Source organism: Agelaius phoeniceus, chromosome 18, assembly GCF_051311805.1.
Source record: "Agelaius phoeniceus isolate bAgePho1 chromosome 18, bAgePho1.hap1, whole genome shotgun sequence".
Lineage (NCBI taxonomy): Eukaryota > Metazoa > Chordata > Aves > Passeriformes > Icteridae > Agelaius > Agelaius phoeniceus.
The window spans coordinates 10,671,650-10,694,078 of NC_135282.1; the positions used below are offsets into that span (position 1 = coordinate 10,671,650).

The following is a 22,429-nucleotide window of genomic DNA, read 5'->3' on the forward strand; positions in this document are numbered from 1 at the left end:
TGGAGGAGCAACTTTGTTAGAAAGTTGAAGGTTTTCCCCCCCTCAAATCCAGAAGATCTAAACACTGTAGTAACTACACTCACAGCTTGGTCAGTAATTCTAAGAATAATAGACCTAAATAGGGAACAACCAGGTGCTAAAATAAGGCCTTTATGAGGATTTTCTTAGAATAATATTTATAGAGGATTTGTTTGAAATGTGTAAAACACAAATTCCTGAATTTGTTGATCATACTAGTGTTACAGAGCACATGGCCTGTGCATACAAAACTAGCAGTGAAGCTTTTACTTGAGGGATGTACATTCAGATCATGGTATGAGTTTAGGGGGTAAAGATGCCCTTATATTCTCCACCTGTACTTTTTTTAAGAAGCTGGGAATTGCTCTCCCACAGAACTTGAAGCTCTCATCCCCAAAACAATGGAAAAAGCATCAGGAGATTCATTCAAGAATGCATTTTAAAGGTTAAAAGAAATGTCTTTAGGATCCGAGTTGCCTTGAGAATTGTTTCCCCTTTGAGGGAAAAGTTAAAAAAACATCACTTCAAGTAGGCCTGATGAGGTACTTTTTTTTTCTTTTCTTTTAACTTTCACGATTATTTGCTACAAACCGACGGCAAGGATTTTATACCAGATGATTTTCCATCCTGCTGAGGTGAGGGCGATCCCGCCGGTGCCGGTGGGGAGCGAGGGGCGGGCTCCGGGCTCGGTGCAGGCCCGGCCCCGGCTCCCGGCGCGCCCCGCGCGGCCCAGGACTACAAATCCCGTCATGCCCGGGGGCCCGCCCGGACAGGCTGCATCCGGGTCTGGCCACTGCTGCGGGCGACTCGTCGCCATTACGGGGCAGCGGCGGCCGAGCCGGGGCCGGTGCGGCGCCGAGCAGCCGGTGGGTGGCGGGGTGGTGCCGACCCCTCGGGCGGCAGCAGCGCCGGGCCCCGCGGGGCTCCGTGAGCAGCTCTCCTTTCCCCCGCGCCCGGAGCCCCGCAGGCCCGGCCCGGCCTCCCGCGGCCTTCCCCGGTTCGAGCGGAGCAGCGAGAAGATGTCGCCATGAAGGAGGCCGAGTCCGCGCTGCGCCGCCCCCGCCGGTCGCCCCCGCGGGCCATGAGCCTGGGCCCCCGCCGGCTCCGCCAGCGCCCGTCGTGCCCCCCCGCCCAGGGCCGCCGCTCGCCCGGGGCGCCCGTTGATGCTGCAGAGCCCGCCCGGCGCGACCCCCGCCGCCCCCGCCATGGACAAGAGCAGCCCCTGCGGCTCCGGTGCGCCCGGATCCTCGGCCGGCAGCAAAGGGCAGCAGCCGCGCTCCGCCTCGGCCGGGCCCGCCGCGGGGGAGTCTAAGCCCAAAGGCGGTGAGAGCGGGGCGGGGGCTCCGCGGGGAGCGGGGGTCAGTGGGGGGCTGCGGGGACAGGGGCCTTGTGCCGCCCTCGGGCTTGTGCCGAAGCTGAACTTCGCCGTGCCGGGTTGTTTGTGTCTCAGCTGCGTTTCATAGGCGGCGTTTCAGGTCACTGCCTGTTTTTGATTTCTTTTTCCTTCCTGTTCCGGCTCTGCTCGCTGTTTGGCGAGCTGGGATTCCTACTCTCCTCTTCCCTTAAGGATTAATGCTTTATCTTCGTTAGTATTGGAGTAAGCAGCTTGAGCGCTAATGCCCCGGTGCTATAGGAGGAACATACATTCCCCAGTGCCTGTGAATAGAGCCCTTAACTTTATCTTGTACCTGTGCTGTTACACCTCACCGAGGGGGTCTGGTATCCGTACACAGCGTTCCCCTTGCCCCGGTGTTTCAGTGACCTCCTGCTTTGGGGGAGCTCAGGGTTTGCTGGCTGTTGTTTGCTCATCTGGCGTTCAACCCAAAGTGTCTCACCTGGGATTGCAAACAGCTGCTTCTGCTGACAGAGCAGTTTGTCAGAAGCCAGTGTGGTTCCTGTCATCATTTCAAGGTAATACCTAAGCCCACATAGCTCTAAACTTGTTTAGGAAGAGAGTGAGTGTATGAGTGTTCTTGACAACCTTTTTTTTTTTTTCCTTTTTTTATTTTTTCCCCTAAAACCTAGAAATGGGGCAGTAGTGATTAAACTTGGTGATTTTACTCCTGAAGTATATGAGGGAGTGTCAACAGGTTGCTACACCACCATTGCTGTACTAATTTCCTTCCTCCTCAGTGGTTTGTTTCAGCTGTATTACTTGAGGCCTCTGAGAAGGCAGCATTGCACTCCAGAGGGTTAACAAAATAGGTATCTTGGAGGTGTTTGTTGACTCCTTTTTGGACCTTCTAAGCATGGTCATTTCCTGGGTAACCAAGTATTACCTGCTCTTCTCCTGTATTAATTGGCCTTCCCCAGGATTGACAGAAGTGGGACATGGGAGGTGACTCAACCACAGCTCCCCAGGTTATGGTATAACCGTGCAATTAAAACGAAATTTTAACTTCGAATTCAAACACTTGGAAGTCTTTTTAAGAAGAGCTTTTTCTGTCCCTGTCTTGCCAAGAGACACCTCCGCACTCCAGCCTCTTTTGTAGTGGTGTGTGATGCTCTGTGGAGGACTGTTCACAGAATACAAACGTCCTTCAGGAAGGGGTTAAGATGATTTGTGCTTTGCTGGTATCCCTTCCTGTAGAAGACACAGTATCTGGACTGAGGAAGGATGTAAAAGGCCTGTTGTTCTAGCCCAGAATAAAAATGTTAAAGGATTTTTGTGGAATGTCACCTTTCACAGGTTTGAATAATGGCACTGGTAGCACAGGAGCAGTGGGGAAAGGAATCCTGATGATTGTTCTCTTCTACTCCAAAACTTTTAATTCAATAACCACCAAAGCTTTTTAAGACCTCTTTTTTTTAAATAAAACAGAGGAAAATTTTGTCATAGCGCAATTCCACTTCAGTGATACTTGTTTCCAAACTACAGTGGAGGGCAGAGGGATGAGTTGCTTCCTTTACAGGGCATCAAAGAGAGCCGGACAAATTAGAATCTCTTTTCATAGAAGTTTATTTAGGAATATCTTAACTGGAGGGTACTGAAAACTAAAACAAAAAGATTCCCTTGATGAAATTAGGGCAAACAACTACACAGGATGCAGCTGGGCAAAACTGTAGCTATGTTTTCATAGCTGTTGGCTGTAGGACACTGGCATGTCACCATATGTAATCTGTTTCTGGAGCTCCTTATCACTGTCCTTGTAGCTCATGTGGTGCACCCCTTAAAAGACAGATGTATGAATATATATAGGCTATATATAATAAGAACATATTTTATATATATACATATATATGAATATACAGGTATAGGATGTGTTCAGGAAATCTTGCATCTCCTCTGAAATGGAAGGTAATCCTATGCACCACAGACCTTCCTCAGATGGTCACTGGGTTAAATCCAGTCAAGCACTTGCCATTTGATGCTTTCCAAAGTTACCTGCTGTAACTGTCCAGCTGAGGAAGTAAAGAAATGCATATTCCTGAGCCCTTATGGTAGCTTCTGTTTCTCTTGTAGTGCAGCTGGAAATTGGCTAAATAGAGTACTGTATTCCCATGTATTTGTGGAAGTTTGATTCCTCCTATCTTTCAAATTTGACCTCAGAGACTAAATTAAACTGAAAGTTTCTAACAGAAAAGTTTCTTTATGTTGTATTAGTGTGCCAACAGGAATCACATCCAATCAGAGTGGGATGAAGTAGCTAAGGCACAATAGGCTTGTTGGGGTTCTCTGCAGTCCTGTGGAGCTGATGGACAGTGTTAGCTGTCACAAACCTTCCTGGGCCTTATCACACCCAGGGAGAGCCTGCTTGGCTGGGCTGTGAGAGCTCAGTCACCTCCTGCTCACTGGGGTGTTTGCCTTGGCAGCAGCAGTGGCCCCAGTGTGTTTTCATGAAACCACCCTGTGGCTTTAGTGTGATCCAGACCCCTTATGCAATGCTGCTGGCTTCAGCACAGCTCAGCAGAAAAGAGGGGGGAAAAGGTGGAAGGAAACAGCAGTTCTCACCCCAGCAGCAAGCCAGTATTGCAGCTCCAGTGAGCAAGTGGTCACCTGCAGCTGCTTCTAATGCTGTGAGCTTCATCTCCCCTCTCTGGATCTTTGGAGATACAGGTCCTCGAGCAGCAGGAGAAACCACAAATCTCAGGGCTTGCTCCAGAATGCCAGAACAGTTTTATTGCTAGTGTTTTTAAATTATACAGGCAGCATTTTTTATAAGTCTCTTGGAGTGTGAATGGGTAGATAAATCCACATAAATTATATACATATATATATGTATAGGTTGGGTGCCATGAAAACAGCAAAAGGACTAACTGAGGACCTGAGTGAAGAGTGAATACCTCACCTGCACACTCTGGCTGTTGCTAACTCCTCATTTGCCAAGACAAGAAACTACCAAATCCAAACTTACCCTGCTTAAAACTGGGTTTTCACAAGAGAGGATGGCAATCTTCCACTTTTCTCTGTGCCAGAGTGCAGCCTCTCCTGTCCTGCCCTTTGTGGGAGTGCTGGGATGGATGATAGAAAGCAGAGAGCTGCCTGACGTGTGGCATGCTGGAAAGGTTGGAAGGGACAGCATTGCTTAGTTTGGGGTAGGAAAAAGCTGTTCCATGTGCAGATGCATTCTCCAAGCTCCTGGCTGTCTGCTGACCAATTTCGTTACTGCTCTGATGGACCAGGCTTCTGCTGAGGTCAGTTATTCTGGTGGTGGGGAGGTGAAACTGCCCATCTGTAAAATCAGGTGTGAAGCATTGTTAGACTGTTGTAGGGTCCTTTTAAAAAAGGCACAAGTGGAGTTCTTTCTTATAAAATGTGAGAGTCACTGAAGTAACTCCCAAAGGCTCTAGGAGGTGCCTTAAAAGGACCCATAGTATGAGAAGAATGTGTGTAAACCATCTGACTGACAAAGCTGGTGGTGAGTAACTCGATTAAAACTTTAAGTGGCTGGAGATTCTTCTGTCAGCTCCAGGGCTGAGCTGTTCCGTGTTCAGGGACTTGTAAACACCCACTTTAGACTGACTTTTTTGAGTTGTTTCTTTTCACCATTTGAAGATGGCAGAAAAACTGCAAAGTGGTGCCCCTCTAGTGCATTTGCTGAAATTACAGATAGAAGAGGGTGGCTGAGCTCTAAGCTGACAAGTTCTGCTCCTGAGTAAATGAAGGAGTAGTCTAAACTGCTTAATTATTTACCAGAGACTCTTGAGGTGTTGGTTATTCCTTCTTCCCTACAAACATTCTCAAAAAAGGTCAGTCTAATCATTCAGCCAGACCTGGTCACACCCTCAGTGCTTGGCAGCTTCTGGTGTGTTTTTTCCTGATAACACTCAAGCCATGTCCTTTTAGCCTGATGTGCATTAAAGCACTGCCAGCTCTGCAGGCATGTGTTTAACTTACGCAGCTGTGGTTCTGACAGAGTTGGTTTAATTCTGAATTAAAGGATCAGCCTTTTGAATAGCAGAGTAAATTACCAATTCTGATGATGAAGTTTGTCTGCAATATGGGCCTGTCACATCGTGCATCGTGTGAAAGTAATGACAGTGTCCTGTTTTAGCTGTCACTGCAGCCAGAGAAGTCTGACAAGTGCAAGAAACAGCAGACCAGCACAGAACCTGGTCCAGCCACTTTTATTGCTTAATTTATTCTTTAGAGGTTGGGTCCTCAGTGATACACAATAACACACAAACCATGCTGTTCTCAGCTCACTTTTTCTGGGCGATGCAGGTGGAAGAAAAAACTTCAAAAAACAACAACAACAACAAAAGATACTTCATGTGGATGATGCCATTCCAGCTGTTTTAAATGCTTGGGTCGATGGGAAGTGGTGCTGGGAAAGGGAAAAATTGGGAGCACTGGTAATGAAACTGCCCATATGAGAAATGTGATCCTGAATCACAGTGATGTGTTTGCCTGCCATGTAAGATTTATGTTAAGGGGTGGGGAGGAAGACTGCAAAGTGGGAATAGGGGAACTAATAGGCTTTTATAAACTGCAACTAGATATTGTGTGAGTTGTTGCTGTTTGTGTAATGTTTACTGAGTATCCAGAGTGACTTTGGGGCTGGCTGCTGTGGGTAGATGACTTGTTGGGCCTGAGGAGTTTTGTTTCTGAGCTTATCACCATACTCTGCTACAAATAAAACTTGGGGCAGGTGGTGGAAGTGCCGGGTTAAGCACCCACAGCCTGTTGTGTGCTTGGGCAGCTCTGATCTTGTGTTAAGACTATTGGAAATGCTTTCATAGTATTAACTTTGTTCTAGCAGTTTGATTTAGCAGCTGTTGAGGCACAGAACACCCTTCTCAAGGCTGGATTGACTTTTCTGCTCTTTATTCCTGCAGTTTTTTGCTTTGTGCTTCACCACTGTGTCCTGTGTTAGGGTCAGTGGTGTGCCAAGTGCAGTTTTTGGCAGACAGTTGTTGTTGCATAGGTTGGTGGACTTTGTACTTAGATCTTAGGTATGTGCCCTGCAAGGCCACAAAGCATTTGGTTTGTGCTTCAAGATCAATTAGCATTTTTTGGCCTGATAACATAAAAGTATTTTTAAAACAGAATTAGATCTGCTGGGATCTTTTAAGCAAAAAGTGCAGAAGTGATTGAAAACAGGCAACGGAAGCCTTCAAGAAAAACTCAGGCAGCACTGTATTTATACAGTGTATTTTATGTGTGATAAATATGATAAATGGTGTGTTTTAGGCAAATTAAATGAAAGTAAATAACTAGTTGTTGTCAGTCCTTATAATGGGGTATGAATATGTGGCATGTGATGTTAATGTTTATAGCTTAATGTACCAGGTCACACACTAGTATTAGGTGGTGGCAATTGCGAATCTGAAAAAAAGAAATTCAACTTTTTTATAAAATGTAGAGCACAGCAAATACTTTCTTTTAAACTCTTTGACCAGCTCTTTGGACAATGATGGGAATTAAGTGGTTTGGGTTGCTGGGGGATTTAGTGTCCTGATAAACACTACTCTTAAGATAGTGGCTGAGGTGAGCTCATCTCTGAGGTGAATTTAGCTGAGGTGCAGTACTTGGGGCCAACTCTGAGGCTGCTGATCTGATTCTTCTTTTCTTTTCCTTTTAGATGGAAAGAATGCCAGTGGATCCAAACAGCGTTATAATCGAAAAAGAGAAACTTCATATTCCAAAAATGAGAACTTTTCCTTTCAGTCCCGTCGCTCCAATTCACAGAAAAGCAAAGCTTTTAACAAGATGCCCCCTCAAAGGGGAGGCAGCGGCGGAAGTGGGAAATCTTTTAGCTCTTCTAATGGTGGAAGACGAGATGAGGTGAGAAGTGTAATGCCCTGACTCCCAAGGCCTCCTCTCTTGGGATGAGAGGATCACCCTGACCTGCCTAGATAGGTCTGCTGTGTTCAGTTCCTGGGTTGGGAAGGGTGAGAGTGATAAGAGGTGCTAACATTGTTGAGGTGCCAGAGGGAGTGTGAGCAGAGCAACTTGGCAACTACAGAGGAGTGGCAACTACAGTTCTTTGCTCTGTGTGGTGGTGTTTGAGGGTTCCCAGGACAAGGGAAGAGATGAGAATCTTGACTCCATGTTTCAGAAGGCTGATTTATTATTTTATGATATTATATTAATAGAAAACTATATACTAAAAGTATACTAAAGAAAAAAAAAAGGAGCCATCAGAAGGCTAGCAAAGAATGATAGTAAAAAGCCTGTGACAGACTCGGAGCCTTGACACAGCTGGACCATGATTGGTCATCAAGTAAAAACAATCCACATGAGACCAATCAAAGATGCACCTGTTGGTAAACCATCTCCAGACCACATCCCACAGCCATCAGATAGTTATTGTTTACATTCTTTTCTGAGGCTTCTCAGGAGAAAAATCCTAGCAAAAGGATTTTCATAAAATATCACAGTGACAGCTCTGCTCTAAGAAAAAATGCCATCTGAGGAATGGGTGCCAAGACAGGCCATGTACACGTGACAGGGGTCCTTTGTGAAAATATACAGTGATACAGTTTCACTGCCCTGTCCCTGCTGGCCACGCTGTTTTCAGTACAGCCCAGGTGCCACTGGCTGCCTTGCCCACCTGGTTCATGTTCAGCTGCTGTTTGCCAACACCCCCAGGTCTTTTCCTGATGCTCTTTTCCAGCTGCTCTTTCCCAGGCCTGGAGCATTCCAAGGGGCTGTTGTGACCCAGGTGTAGGACCTGGCACTTGATGTTGTTGAACCTTGCACCCTTGGCCTTGACCCATCAGTGCAGCCTGTCCAGATCCTCTGCAGAGCCTTCCTGTCCTCCAGCAGATCTGCATTCCCACCCAGCTTGGTGTCATCTGTGAACTTGCACAGAGTGCCCTCAATCCCCTTGTCCAGATCATTGATAAAGACATTAAACAGGACTGGCCCAAATACTGAGCTCCTGGGAATCCCACTCATGGGGGCCCCAGCTGGATGTCACCCTCTGTCCCCAGGGCCCAGCCATCCAGACAGGTTTTTACTTGCAGTGGTTTGCTTATCCAAGGCATGGGCAGCCAGGTTCTTCAGGAGAATGCTCTGAGAAACTGCCAAAGGCTTTTCTAAGGTCCAGGCAGACAGCATCCACAGCTTTTCCCTCATACACTGTGTCACCTTGTCATAGGAGGAGATCAGGTTAGTCAAGCAGAACCTGCCTTTCATAAACCCTCCTTGGCTGGGCCTGGTCCCTGGTTGTCCTGTACACTCTTTGTGATGGCTTGAAGAATAATCTCCTCCATAACCTTGCCCATCACAGAGGTCAGACTGACAGGCCTGTAATTCCCCACATCCTCCTTCCAGCCCTTCTTGTAGGTGTGTGTCACATTTGGTGACTTCCAGTCAGCTGGGACCTCCCAGTTTGCTGGGGCTGCTGGTAAATGCTGATCACTGCTGCCAGCTCCCTCCCTCCCTCCCTGTGGGTGGATCCCATCCAGCCCCATGGGCTTGGGGGTGTCTGGGTGGCACAGCAGGGCACTCTCTGTTTCTCTGGAGTGTGGGCTTCATTCTGCTCCTTGTCCCAGTCTTCCAGCTCAGGGGACTGGGGACCCTGAGGTCAACTGGCCTTACTATTAAAGGCTGAGGGAAAGAAGGCATTAAGTACCTCAGCCTTTTCCTCACCCTTTGCCACTGCTTCCTTCTGCATCCAGTAAAGCATGGGAATTTTCTTTGGCTCTCTTTTTGTAGCTGATGTATTTATGGAAGCATCTTTTTGTCTTTTACAGCAGTGGCCAGATTAAGTTCTAGTCAGGCTGTGGCCCTTCACTTCTTTCCCTGCACAACCTCATGACATTCTTGTAGTCCTGTTGAGTTCCCATCCTGTCTTCCTCAGGTCATAAATTCCTTTTTTTCCTGAGTTCCATTTAAAACTCTCTGTTGAGCCAGGCTGGTCTTCCCTCATTTTTTGGCACAAGAGGACAGTGTGTTCCTGTGCCTTTAAGATTGCTTGAAGTATGTCCAGTATTTTGGACTCTTTTGCCCTTCAGCACTGCCTTCCAAGGGACTCTGCCAACCAATCTTCTAAACAGGCCAAAGTTTGCCCTCTGAAGATTGAATGTGTCCAACCAACTCAGGGGCACAAATTTACAGGTGATAGTGGTATTGCAAAAGTAATTGTGTTGGCAAGGTAAAACCAGATTGAGGCTTTTGTGCTGATGTGGCTCTAAGTACTGTAGAGTGTTTGTAGGCTTTAACTGATACTCTGGTTTTTCAGTGTTGGTGGATGAGCAGCACTTCTCACCCAGATCACTGGCTGAAAATTCACCTGCTGCCTCTGCTGAATTTTGATTTGTTGCTTCATTACATGAAAACTAACCAAAACAAGTACAGCCCGTGCAGTCAGTAATCAGGCTTGTATTACTGTCTAGTAAAAGGGTATTGTCAGGATTTGAGCAACTTCTTCTTGACTGTGTTTTGCCACCTTTTACATGTCTTTGTGATTGCTTTAACTCTCTCCTTCTTTTGCTCAGTGTGGGGTCAGAGCCCTGAGTTCTGACTTCAGGTTCTCATGCATTTCTAACACAGCACTACTTGATTTACAGAACAGGGATGGGAGGAGGTGAGTGAGGAGATGCTGCATGTGCTGTGTGCTGTCACGGATGGGGCCTGGATGTCCACCTGTACTGATGGCTTTGCTGTGAACTCCAGCAATTTCTAACCAGTGCTGTTCTCTCTTAGGTAGCAGAGGCTCAACGGGCAGAGTTCAGCCCTGCCCAGTTCTCTGGTCCCAAGAAGATTAATCTGAACCACTTACTGAACTTCACCTTTGAACCCCGTGGCCAAGCAGGACATTTTGATGGGAATGGACATGGCAACTGGGGGAAAAGGAACAAGTGGGGACATAAACCATTCAACAAGGAGCTCTTCCTGCAGGCCAAGTGAGTGGGAGATCCACGGGGCTCTTAGACTTCTACAGAGACATGGAGCTGTAAGGGGTGACAAGCCAGGGAATTGTGTTTGGGCTTGACTCATTGTCTTGTCTTTTCCAGGATGAAATTACCTTTCTGTAGTGTTTTTAGTGGTAATGACTATATTTTAAAGGGATGTTGTCTTTGCCTATTTGCAGAGGTATCTGTTGGAGTGAGTCCTTTAGATACAAACAAAAATCTTCTGCTCAAATTTTCAAGCACGGCTTTGGGACACGACACTCCTATTTGGGAATATCTGTATAGTTCTTTATAGAAGATGGTGGTTTTTTCCAGAAGTTGCTTTGTTGAGATAGAAGTCATAGCAGTTGCTAGATGAAAGTTAATCTGAATTTTTAAGTCCCAAAGGCAATTACTTATATGGGCCTTAGTTCTTAAAATGCTGGTTATTTTATGGGCCCCAGAGTATGTAGTATAACCCAAATGATGATCAATATAGTAACCTAGCAGCAGAATTCCTTTTTGACTGGAAATTTCCCCAGAATATGAAGTGTGTTCAGGACATCCTATCTCTGATAATATTAACGATAAAAAGTATTTTCAGCATTGATGCTTCTGATTTCTCCATAATGTTTTGTGGCTTATTGTAGTGAAGTCTATTTGCAGGAACCCCAGTAGCTGTAGTTTTTGTGACAGGATTTTTCCCCTTGTGGATTCCCTGTTTTTTAATAGATCCCCATTGCAGCTGACTGTTTCCTACACGTTTCTGGAAAACCAGTCTGCCTGGCTCATTCTGTACTTAGTGTGTGATGTTGTGTCTAACTGAAATTAGACACACCTGTATCCTGAAAAATCTGAGTGTGAACTGAACTCTTGATTTCTTGTTGATAGAAGTTACTGACTGCATCCAGCAGTTTGCTGCTGGACAAAGAAGAAGCTGAGAGAATCCTATAGGATAGTTCTCAAAAAGTTTTTAGAAACAACTGAGTGGATCATCTGTCTCTTTGCCTTTCCCCAGCTGCCAGTTTGTTGTCTCTGAAGAACAGGACTACACAGTCCACTTTGCTGATCCAGATACCTTGGTCAACTGGGACTTTGTGGAGCAAGTGGTCAGTTGTGATGGGCTAGATTTTTTTTTTCCCCTCTTAAGAACCTCAACCTGTCTTTAACTACCTCTTTCCCTCTGTGATGTTACATAAAACTCATCTGTTTTTGAGTTGAGGCCTTTTCTGTCACTCCCACAATACTGGGAAAGATCTGTCATGGAATGAATTATGAAATACTTTCATGACAGGAAAAGAGAAGTGCTAAAATCTATTAGGAAAATTAGCAGCTTCTTCTTGCTTTCGCAGATGGGAGCTCATCAAAAATAGTATCTGACATTCTGTAGACAGAGTCCTTGTGATCGAGATATTAACAGAAAACTTGGGCATGAGTCCACAGAAGAGGACTAGAGCGTAGAATTTTGAAGAATTATTCTGTGCATAGGTGGCCTATCTTGCCTAGCAACAAAATGGAAAATCTCTTGGGAATTGTGGTCAGAAGTTTTGGGTTGCCTCAAGCAGCAATTTATATCTGCCAAGACAGTCTGGTGCATGGTGTAGGTGGAGAGGAGGTAGGCTTACTGTTACCTGTCACTACAAGAGAGCTGAAAAATCTAGGTGCTTGCTTGGCAGTTATGTCTCTGCCACACAGGGAAGCTACCAAAGTGTCTGACTAGACCTAGCATGTTGATGGAAGTGGGTAAGTTCAGTCTCACAGTTACACAGGGCTCCACAAGTCTGCTCGTGGGAGAGGCCACAGAGCTTGCTTGCCTTCTCACTGTCTGAATTCACATGATGGGGATGCTGCTAACTCTCAGAGATGATGAATACCTGAGGGGAAACATAAGACTCACTTTTTAATGTCATTAGAGTAGAAATAAGACATAAGATATAAGATGGGTTGCTTAGAAGGTTATCCCATGTGCAGTCTGAAGGTGTTAGTTCACAGTGCACTAATTTCTTGGTAAATAAACAGAGCCTAAAGAGCTGGAAGATAATATATTAGAGTAGATCTTACAGGTGGCTTATTCTGGATCCCAGGAACTGATTTCTGAGTCTTGTACTGTTCTTCTCATGTGCCATTTCAGCGAATCTGTAGCCATGAAGTGCCCTCTTGCCCCATATGTCTGTACCCACCCACTGCTGCCAAGATCACTCGCTGTGGGCACATCTTCTGCTGGGCATGTATCCTTCACTATCTCTCCTTGAGTGAGAAGACCTGGAGTAAGTGTCCTATTTGTTATGGCTCTGTCCATAAGAAGGATCTCAAGAGGTGAGATGATATTAATTAAATCATGCATCTTTTTGCAATGTTATTTTTACACTGCTAACCTCCTCCGTACATTGCAGTGTTGTTGCTATGGAAACACGTCAGTATGCAATTGGTGACACCATTACAATGCAACTCATGAGGAGAGAGAAAGGTGTACTGGTAGCACTGCCCAAATCCCAGTGGATGAATGTGGTTCAGCCTGTTTACATCAGAGGTGAGTGTATCTCAGTCCTGGTGGTTGGAATCCTGTTCCTGACTGTGGGCCAGGATTTGTGTAGAGACAATCGACCCTGGCTGCAAAATGTGGAATTTAGCAGCAGAAAAGCTTGATGACCACATATTAACCATTTCTACTCATATTGTTTTTCTGTAAAGGCTTTAACTTGTGTGCTGTGTCCCTTCAAGTGACTGAACTCAGACTCCTGCTTTCACAGTCACTGCTTATAGTTTGATGTGTCCTTTGTATCCTGCAGTCATTGGTGTGACTCTTACTGCTTTTATTGGCTCTTCAGTGTCCTTAACATTTTTCCTCCTGACTCATTATACAGCTTCACAAAAATAACTGTCTCTGTCTCTAAACTATTTCAAGGCTGTAATCTTCAACAAGGTTTTCATCATCTTCACTTACCAACTGAAGTCAGTGAATGCTATGGGGAAATAATCAAAATTATTGCAAACCTTATTCCAAACATCTGTTGCCTGACATCTTCAGTTTTCTCCAGTTAAGAGTGTGACTAACTCATCATCATCTTATATGTTAGTATAGCAAAAATTTTGTGACTAAAGAAATAATTTTACTGAACATTGCTGCTTTGTGGGCTGTCTTGGCTCACTTCATTTTGCAGTCACATTTAGGAAAGGCTGCATGCATTTAAACTCTCTGGAAGAAGTCTTCCAACATGTGATGGATATCCAGCATGCAGGCTGTGGTCTTTCTTACATATTTCTCAGTATTTGAAAGTAGGGGACTTTAAGTATTTTCATAAAACAAACAAAAGAACAAATATGGGATTTGAGAACACTCTAAAGCCAGGAAACTCACCGTTAACTTGGTGTCTGTCTGTAGACAAGGTTGGACCCTTGGGGAGCAGTGAATATAGGGATTGTGTTAACATGGGATGCTGTGGTTGCTGTAAAGCAACAGCAATTCTTTATTTTACTATTTTTGCTGTGCATCTTGTAAAAACCTCATAATGATGTTTTATATGGATTTTTAATACATATGGGCTTATGAGCTAGTTTGAGCCAAGCCAAGGTGGCTTTGCAGAAATTTCCAGCAGCAGTATTTTTGAGAGAAGAGGAAGAAGCTGCAGACTGCATTGTTTCAGGAAGCTTTGACGCCCTCAAGGCTTCTCAAAGGTGATGCTCCTACAGTGTGGAAGTTTAGGCTTCATTTCTACTGATGTGTAGCAACTCAATGGTGAAGTGGCAGATGAGCTGCTGTGTGGGGGAGGTGTCAGAGCAGCTATGTGACACCAGCTTGTGATACAATGGTAATTTGTGGAGTCTGTATCAAACTCTTGCTGAGTGTTGTCTGCCTTGAGGGATTAACTCCCAAAAGTGAGCAGTAACAAACTTCAGAAGAAGCAGCACTCCAAACTGGTGGCTCTACATGCAGATATTAATGATTTGGTGCTCCTTCTGTGCAGATGACCAGCACAGTCAGTATTCAAAGCTGCTTCTGGCATCCAGGGAGCAGGTCTTGCAGCTGGTGATCCTGGAGGAGAAAGCAGCATTACTGAAACAGTATGAGGAAGAAAAACACACCCCAGAAGCCTGTTTCATTGAGGCAGCTATCCAGGAGCTGAAGGTAACAACCTCTTGGGAGCCTTCTGGTAGCTTGTTTTTTAAGAGTTTGCAGAGCACCCTTGTTCTGCTGTATGGATGGTGGTGGGTGATTATTCTGGTCTCTAGCAAATTGCTGGTGTTTGATGCTGGAGTAGCATTGTACACCTTGGAGGAGACTGTAGCCTTTGGGCCCCAGGTATCTGATGTGGTGTTCAGGATAACACAGCAGAATGGTTTTTATAGGATGGTATTCCAGTAAAGGAATGCCAGAGCAAGGCTAAAAATAACTATAGGGGTGGTCTCCTGGCTTAAAGGGCAAATTGAAACTTGATCCCTTTGGATGATCTCCAGGAGCGAGAAACAGCCCTGTCTGCTGACCAGGATAAAAACAATGGCATTGCTGGAATCAGTGCAGCTGTGGAAGAATTGGTCCTAGAAAGCTCCAAAGCTGTGGAGCCTGCTGTTTCCCAAGAGAAAAAGGTGGGTGACAAATCTGCTCTAGCAGATCCTGTTAACACTTAATTCTGGCACCTCACACTGCAGTGTGTGGGGAGCTCGTGCCAAAGATTTTTGCAGAGATGATAATCTTTGAAGTAGGTGGTGTGGTACTAACTCTATACTCTCTGCTGTGGTAGTGTGATGTGGAATATCTCTCTGCATTTGATGAGGAGCTTGTGGAGCCTTCCTCTGACCTGGCAAGTTCCTTTTCACCTCCTGTGGAAGTAGAAGAGGCAGTGCTGGATGAGGAGGAAGTACCTGAGGTGGACACTGTAGGGGAACCTGTTATGAACACTGTAGAGGAGCCAAATCCAGCTGAAACAAGCTGCCAAGAATCTAAAGATACAGTTAGCAGTGGACATCTTGGCAACTCTCCTTTTTACTATTTTTATCAAGGTCAGTGCAATGAAATCTTTGGCAGAAATGCCTCCTTTGGGGCCCTCCTTGAGGAATGTGTTTGTTACTTCATTAGATGCAGCTAACCCCTGTGAAATAAAAGTCCTACAGGAACTCAGAAAGGAGCTTTAATTTTATTCGTGGAGGATGTCCTGAGGTGGGGAGAAGGGTACTGAAAATGAACAGGCAAGGAAGGAGTGATGATGATGTGTATTGTATTTGTGGGGTGCCCTCGTGGCAGGAAGGAATGATGAATCTAACTCCATGTTCTGAGAAGGCTAATTTATTATTTATGATACTATATTATATTAAAGAATGCTATACTAAGCTATACTAAAGAGAATACAGAAAGGATACTTACAGAAGGCTAAATGATAGTAGTGAAAACTCGTGACTCTCTCTCCACAGTCCTGACACAACTTGGCACTGGTTGGCTAAAGAGTCAAAATAATTCACAGCAGAAACCAATGAAACAATCTCCAAACACATTCCAAAAGAGCAAAACACAGGAGAAGCAAATCAGATAATTATTGTTTTCCTTTTTCTCTGAGGCTTCTCAGCTTCCCAGGAGAAAAATCCTGGGCAAAGGGGTTTTTCAGAAAATGTGAATGTGACAGATGTGTTGCCTTTCAGCGGAGGATGGGCAGTGCATGTACCTTCACCCTGTGAATGTTCGCTGCCTTGTGCGTGAGTATGGCAGCTTGGAGAAGAGTCCAGAGAAGATAACTGCAGCTGTGGTGGAGATAACTGGCTACTCCATGACAGAGGTAGTTATTTTATCTTCTTACTAATTAAGGGCCTTGTTTGAGCAGGTTGGTCATCGTAGAGGAGACTTGATTCACCTCAGTAGTAAGAAATAATAAGTATGAATGGGTAGGGATGCTAATCTCTGAAGGGCTTCTGTGGAACGTGCTGGGCCTTATGTTGCTTTTGATAAGTAGGCTACAGTATAGATTTTTTTTTTTCCTGGAAGGTCCAGTACAAAAATAATCATGTTGCAAGTCTGGTATTGCAGAATTTATTCCAGTGATGTGAGTGAGAAGGGAGGAAGACATGAAAATCAGTAAGCAAGCTGATGTAACTGCATCCAAGTCTGATTATGATGTAGCTGGTGGAGATCTTGGAACATTTGATTCTGACTCAGGGCATCCGTCATGTGTTTGTAGTTTTTAAAGTAACCATTGTGTCACTGGTGCTATTTTTTTTCTGTTTGATTTGATGACTATTGTGCATTCTATTTCTGTTCATCACCATGGCTGCCTCTAGTCCTTGTGGTGATAAATCACTCTCTCTTTGTCAGGATATAAGACAGCGCCATCGCTACCTCTGTCACTTGCCCCTCACCTGTGAGTTCAGCATTTGTGAACTGGCTCTGAAGCCACCTGTCATCTCTAAGGAGACTTTAGAGTTGTTCTCAGGTTTGTAGTTGTTCTTATCCCTTTAATAGTAGAAAAAAGAACATACTTTAGAGCTTTACTCCTCTTGCACCACCTGTCTGGTGGCTGCTGGACAGAACAGCCCCAAGTCACTGTTTCATAGACAGCAGTTACAAAAAGAATAAAAAAATCCCAACTGCTTGGAAAAGCATATGTTTTTGTAAGCATATTTTGTTACTAATGTGTTATAAGGTTGTTCTCAGAGCTGGAGGAACCCTTGCCAGAGTATTGGTGTGGGTTTTTTGATATCCAGCATTGTGCATTGCTCCTAGATGACCTTGAGAAGAGGAAGCGTCTGCGGCAGAAGAAAGCTCGCGATGAACGGCGGCGCGAACGCAGGATTGAGATGGAAGAGAACAAGAAACAGGGCAAATGTAAGTCATGATGGCACATAACTGGTGGATTTCCAGTCATATTTGGTTGCTGAGCTGATTTCTTGAGCTACAGGGTGAACTCTGAGGTCTGTAGTTTGTAGTGTGTACTTAGAACAAGATTACAAAGTATTAGGAACAATGTCTGTGTAATGAAAAGCATAAGCTGTTTTAGTCAGGATGTTAAGTGATGTTATGCAATTGCTGCATACTTGTGCATTTTGGGAGGGATGGAGGGCATTCAAGGGCACAGTTATCTCCATGGTGTACATAGCTCTCTGTTTTTATAGTAATCACGATGTAAAGTGAAAAGTGAAGAAAGCAAAAAAAGGCCCAGAAACTGCTTCCATCCAGCAGCAGGACTTGTACTGGTCTCCAAATAGAGGGTGGAAAGAAATGAGTTGGCACCTCCTAGACTCCTGAAATGACTTGCATATTGACAGTCCTCCCCCACGTTGTGTAGTGCTTTAATTTAAAATCTCTTTCTAGATCCAGAGGTCCATATTGCTCTGGAGAATCTGCAGCAGTTCCCTGCTTTTACCTCTTGCCCTGGAGAAACTGCCAGCGCTGATCATCAGGGCTTCTGTCAGTCTCCTCTTGGCAGAAGCCCTGTGTCTCAGACAGGTGAGATCTGGAAAAACACATCACATCTAGCTCTTGATCATTCTTTTGGGATCTGTTGCTCAGGTCATCATGCTAAACTTTCTCAGTATTGATCAAAGACAGCTTCTTTTCAGAGAAGCTCAGCTGCTCCATCCCTGAAAGTGTTCAAGGTGAAGTTGGATGGGGCTTGGAGCAATCTGGGATAGTGAAACATGTGCCTGCCCATGGCAGGGGGGTGGATTGAGATGGTCTTCAAGTCCTTTCCAACCCAAACCATTCTGTGATTCTGATTCTTTCCTAAGCTGCCTGTGAGATAATACACAAAAGGCAGACATGGTTAAGAAACATTCTGTTCCTTTGTCTGCTTTTTGCTGCCTCTACCTTGACAATATGAGATCTGCACTGTAGTTACCCCATCTTTTACATAAGGCAGAAGAAAGGAAACAATTGCCCCAGAAAGGGAAGAAAATTGTTTACCAGGAAAACACTACTGTCATTTTTTCTATCATCTCCACCTTCTCGAACACATTATTCTAAAATAAACCCACAAAAAGCCCCCTGCCCCAGCTTTCCAAAATAAGTAAACAAAACCCCTCAAGCAAACAAAAAAAACAAACAAAAGAAAACCACAGGCAAACTTAAATTTTCCTTAAATAAAAAGATTGAGGAAATTTCAGAGATCCCACTGTGTGACTTATGGATAGAACCAATGAGATCAAAATGAGTAATTACATAGGATAATAAAACTTTATTTCTGTTACATCCTGATAAGCAGCATAATGACTGCCTTGGCCAAATGCAACTGGCTTTAATTCTCAGTTCCTTTCTCTGTAGAGTCTATTCCAACTCCACTGTCACCTGCTGCCAGCCAGGTCAGCCCATTGCTCTGTGGAAGCTTGGAAGAAGAGTCTCCCTTCCCTTCCTTTGCCCAGGTAAACCATGTAGAAGAGTGAATCTTGTCAGAATTTCCTGTGTTTTAGTTGGGGATTAGGCTGAGACTGTAATTGCTTCCCCTACAAAAACAATGTGGGATAAATGTTAGGGAGACATCATAAGGTTTGAGTGCTTAAAAGAGGTTTCTAGATCTTCTTGCCACTTAGGGGGTCTGCAGGATTGTTCAAGTATGTGGAATTTAATCATATCCTACAACTGTTTTGATAGATGTTGAGAGTTGGAAAGGCAAAACCAGAAACGTGGCCTAAACCTGCTCCAAAGACAAGAGGTAAGAAAATTTGATATTAGTACTTCAGGTTCTTTACCATCCACCTGAATGTGAGAAATCTTGTAACTTCAAAAGAAGGATATGGAGTGTGGAGGGGCATTTGTGTGGTGGAAGTTTTATACAGCCTTCTGCACTCCTTCCCTCTTTCAGATGAGAACACTCTGGCACTCCCTGTGCCTGGAGAGAGTGATGGAGAAAGTGACAGCTCTGACCGGATACCTGTGCCCAGCTTCCAGAATTCCTTCAGCCAAGCTATTGAGGCAGCCCTCCTGAAACTGGACAAACCGTCCACAGCTGATCATTTATCAGGTAAAAGGCAGGGGGAAGGGCAGGAAAGCTTTCTGAAGTGAAAAAAATGAGCATTTCCCCTTTTTCCTCTGGGAGAAGTGAAAGCAGCAATTTTGGGGACCAAAAATTGGCCAGAGAACAGTTCTGAAAATTGTTAGGTTGTGGTTTCTGAACAGCTTGACTAGGGCTTCTGTCAGCCTAAAGCAGCCTCTTAGTGAGAGCTGAGATCTCCAACTAGCAAAGAATCCTGTTAGGACAGAGATGGCTTTTGACAATTGTGTTGGCCGTGTCTCTACTGGAACCTAAATTAAGCTTTATCTTAAGGAAGTTCAGGTTATACATTTCTAAACTGTAATACCTGAGCTGCTGAACTACCACTTCAGTTTGACCAAAATGTCCAGGTAACTGCTAGTTAAAATTTCAAATTAGGGAATGTGAAACAAATTGAGGTGAACTTAAACCTGGTGCTGGCTAGTGAAATTTATTTTTAATGCTCAGTTCTGATGTTTAGCTTTGGCTTCTGTTTGGAGACTACACTGGATGATGGAGACAGTTGGATGGGAGGGCCTGGGAGTTTCAGTGAAGTGTCTGCTCCACGTGTGGTTTTTTTGGACACTTATCAAAGTGATACTTGTTGGAAAGGCAAACTGCTGCACGCTGCAGTCCCAGGGTCTGCTGTTGCAACAGCAACTTTACAATCATTAAGACATGTTTATAATTGTGTTTCAGATGTGATGGAGTCTCCCTTAGTTCATCTGCAGTAATTTTTTTGTTAAACTACCTGGTGTTCATTAAATTTGTAGTAAGTGTTGTGGATCTGTAGAAGCCACTTAAGCCAGGGAAGACCATTTATCATTTCTGTGTGATGTTCCTGTTCCATGAAAAGAATGACAGTATTATTTTAATTCTTCACAGAGGAAAAGGGAGGCAAGAAAAGAAAGAAACAGAAGCAGAAGCTATTGTTCAGCACCTCTGTTGTTCACACAAAGTGATTCTGCTATTCAAGAGAAGTTTCCTCTCCTGGTTTTCTTTTAATTTTGCTTTGTTTTGCTGCTATAGTTTAAGTATTTAAATTTGAACAGCCTAAACTTGTTTTTCCAGGATTTCTAGGGGCTTCAGGAGGAAACCATGATAGTGTATGTTGAAGTGACATGTTTTGATTCCAACTGCTTAATGAATTTATACTGAAACAGAGTTTTGGAAGTAACAACCCAGAGACAAATCTGCCAAGGCTTCTAGTTGCTGAGTCAGTCCTTTGGGCCTGATAAGCAGTGTGAAAGTCCTTACAGGTGTGTGGCACTGCCAAAGTACTGCAATATTACCCAAGAGAAAAGGCAGAGAACCTTTATTTTCCTGTAATTATTCATGGGCAGAAGTCCAGCTGACTGACAGTAGTGCTGTTGCAGTAAAGCTGTCAAACTGCTCTCTTGAGAAACTGGTTTTGGCTGCACTGGTTACAGGCAAAACAGCTTATTGGCTTTAGAGTGTTAGCTGCTATATCTGTTCTTTTTCTAAAGAGCAAGAATTCCTCCTGTTCTCCTGGCTTGGAAAGATAAAAAGCTGAGGTGAGTGTAAAGCAGAAATTGGCTACTTAGTTTTAAAGTGGCTTGATGATTTTTGTATTTCAAAATGGCACTAGTGGTAGAAGGAACCGCTCCTGACTTCTCTCAGTTGTTCAGGTCTGTTTTAATGTGGGTGAGTGAGGCTGCTACTTTTTGTTTGTTTTTTGCCAACCATGGGCTACTCATTTTTTTAACCTGATCATCTAGAATAAACACTCCCCTCTAGGGCTCCTGGTAACCCTCTGAATGATGGTTTGACACTGGCTGCTCTTGAGTTGGAAGAACACAACTGATAGCTGAAGTCTGTAGATAACTTTTACACCCCAGCAAGAAACTGGGGTTCTCTTGTGCTGGGCTGAGGGCCTGTATGTGCTTGGTTCTGGGATTTAAGTTGATCTGTGCTATGAACATGTCTCCTCTGGACCCCTCCCTGCTCTTTCTTTGGGTGGTCACATTCTGCACTGCTTGTGGTTTGATTTGAGCTACTGAGTTAAGTGGTGTGGATTTTGTTGAATAAAATGAATTTTAGGTGCAATGTACCAGTCAAGGCCAACAGTTGCAATAAATCAAACGCACACACGCTCACAGTGCTGCAGCTGAACTGTCACAGCAGCCTGGAGCCCTAGAACATTGCACAGGGGCACATTTTACCTTCCTGCTGGCAGAATTAATTGCAGGGCGCTGGTAAAAAGTACCACTGAACTTAGGGAGGGAGACTGACAGTGTCTTCTGTTGTCTTCAGCCCCAGTGGCCCAGGCTTCAGTGTGCTCTGTCCCTCTGACACTGATCTGAGCAAGAAATGTGTGTCTGAGGCACCTGGAGTCAGGTATTCCAACACCACTGGTACTCAGTGGCTGTGTCCCTGTTTAAAAAGCTGCTGTCAGTACATGGGTGCTTGATTTCAGAGCAGCAGGCTCCATGTGTGTGCCTCATGGGAAGCTGGTACCAAAGAGTCCATCAGATGTGGCTGTCAACCAGAAAGAACAGGAGAGGGGGGAGGTAAAGAATACTTCAACTGCTGCAGGAGGATAGAGGAAACACCTGCAGGACATTCTTTGAAAGCAGCTTGACTTCACGCTTGGTCACGACTAACCCCACTCAATGAAAGACAGGACAGCTTGTCAGGGGACTGACTGCAAAGAAACTAAGACAGGATACTTGACAGTGTAACACATCTTGCTGTCAACACTTTAAATGCATATGGGAAAACAATTGGTGAGGGCAGAGAAAGCAACTAAGAGATTCAAATATGCAGTGAACTGTGGTTACAGCAAGTCATTTTAAGCTAAGGAACAGGAGTAACAATACTTAAGTGTCTAACCAGTATCTGTTGTGTTCTGTTATCTCTGCACATTTATAGTCAACTTTTCTTTGCATTGGGAAGAGAGAATAGCTGGAGCTGGTGTAACTCACCTCCACATGTCACAGGCACTAGGATAAGGGAAGTGATGTGGGCAAGGCAGGCTGTCCCTGCTGCAGGGCTGTCCCCACAGGGACAGCATCTTCCATTGTATCTTGTTTTCCTATGGATTCGAGATAATACCAGCAATGCTACTTTCCTGTAACTGATTGGTGTAAACTTAATAAATATCTAAGCAGTACTTGTACCTATGAGTTTTATAATGGGGGGATGGAGTTGAGTCTTGC

At 44.6% G+C, this 22,429-nt stretch overlaps 1 protein-coding gene across 1 annotated transcript; it reads left to right on the forward strand.

The window, feature by feature from the left end:
* The first annotated feature begins 795 nt into the window (after positions 1 to 795).
* On the forward strand, positions 796 to 22,383 carry RNF10 (ring finger protein 10). The gene is made up of 17 exons (XM_054645781.2): positions 796 to 1,341; positions 7,044 to 7,246; positions 10,115 to 10,314; positions 11,321 to 11,411; positions 12,434 to 12,618; positions 12,696 to 12,832; positions 14,268 to 14,428; positions 14,758 to 14,886; positions 15,042 to 15,300; positions 15,934 to 16,067; positions 16,601 to 16,718; positions 17,009 to 17,110; positions 17,597 to 17,731; positions 18,545 to 18,642; positions 18,872 to 18,932; positions 19,083 to 19,241; positions 20,136 to 22,383. Exons 1-17 carry the CDS (start codon positions 1,182 to 1,184, stop codon positions 20,210 to 20,212), a joined length of 2,409 nt encoding a protein of 802 aa, XP_054501756.2. The 5' UTR covers positions 796 to 1,181; the 3' UTR covers positions 20,213 to 22,383.
* The last annotated feature ends 46 nt before the right edge of the window (positions 22,384 to 22,429 follow it).

Coding starts and splice junctions, on each gene's coding strand:
- RNF10 (XM_054645781.2), top strand. CDS start 1,182: ATGCTGCAGAGCCCGCCCGGCGCGACCCCCGCCGCCCCCGCCATGGAC. Junction 14,887..15,041: donor CTGTTTCCCAAGAGAAAAAG/GTGGGTGACAAA, acceptor CTGCTGTGGTAG/TGTGATGTGGAATATCTCTC. Junction 17,732..18,544: donor AAGCCCTGTGTCTCAGACAG/GTGAGATCTGGA, acceptor CTTTCTCTGTAG/AGTCTATTCCAACTCCACTG.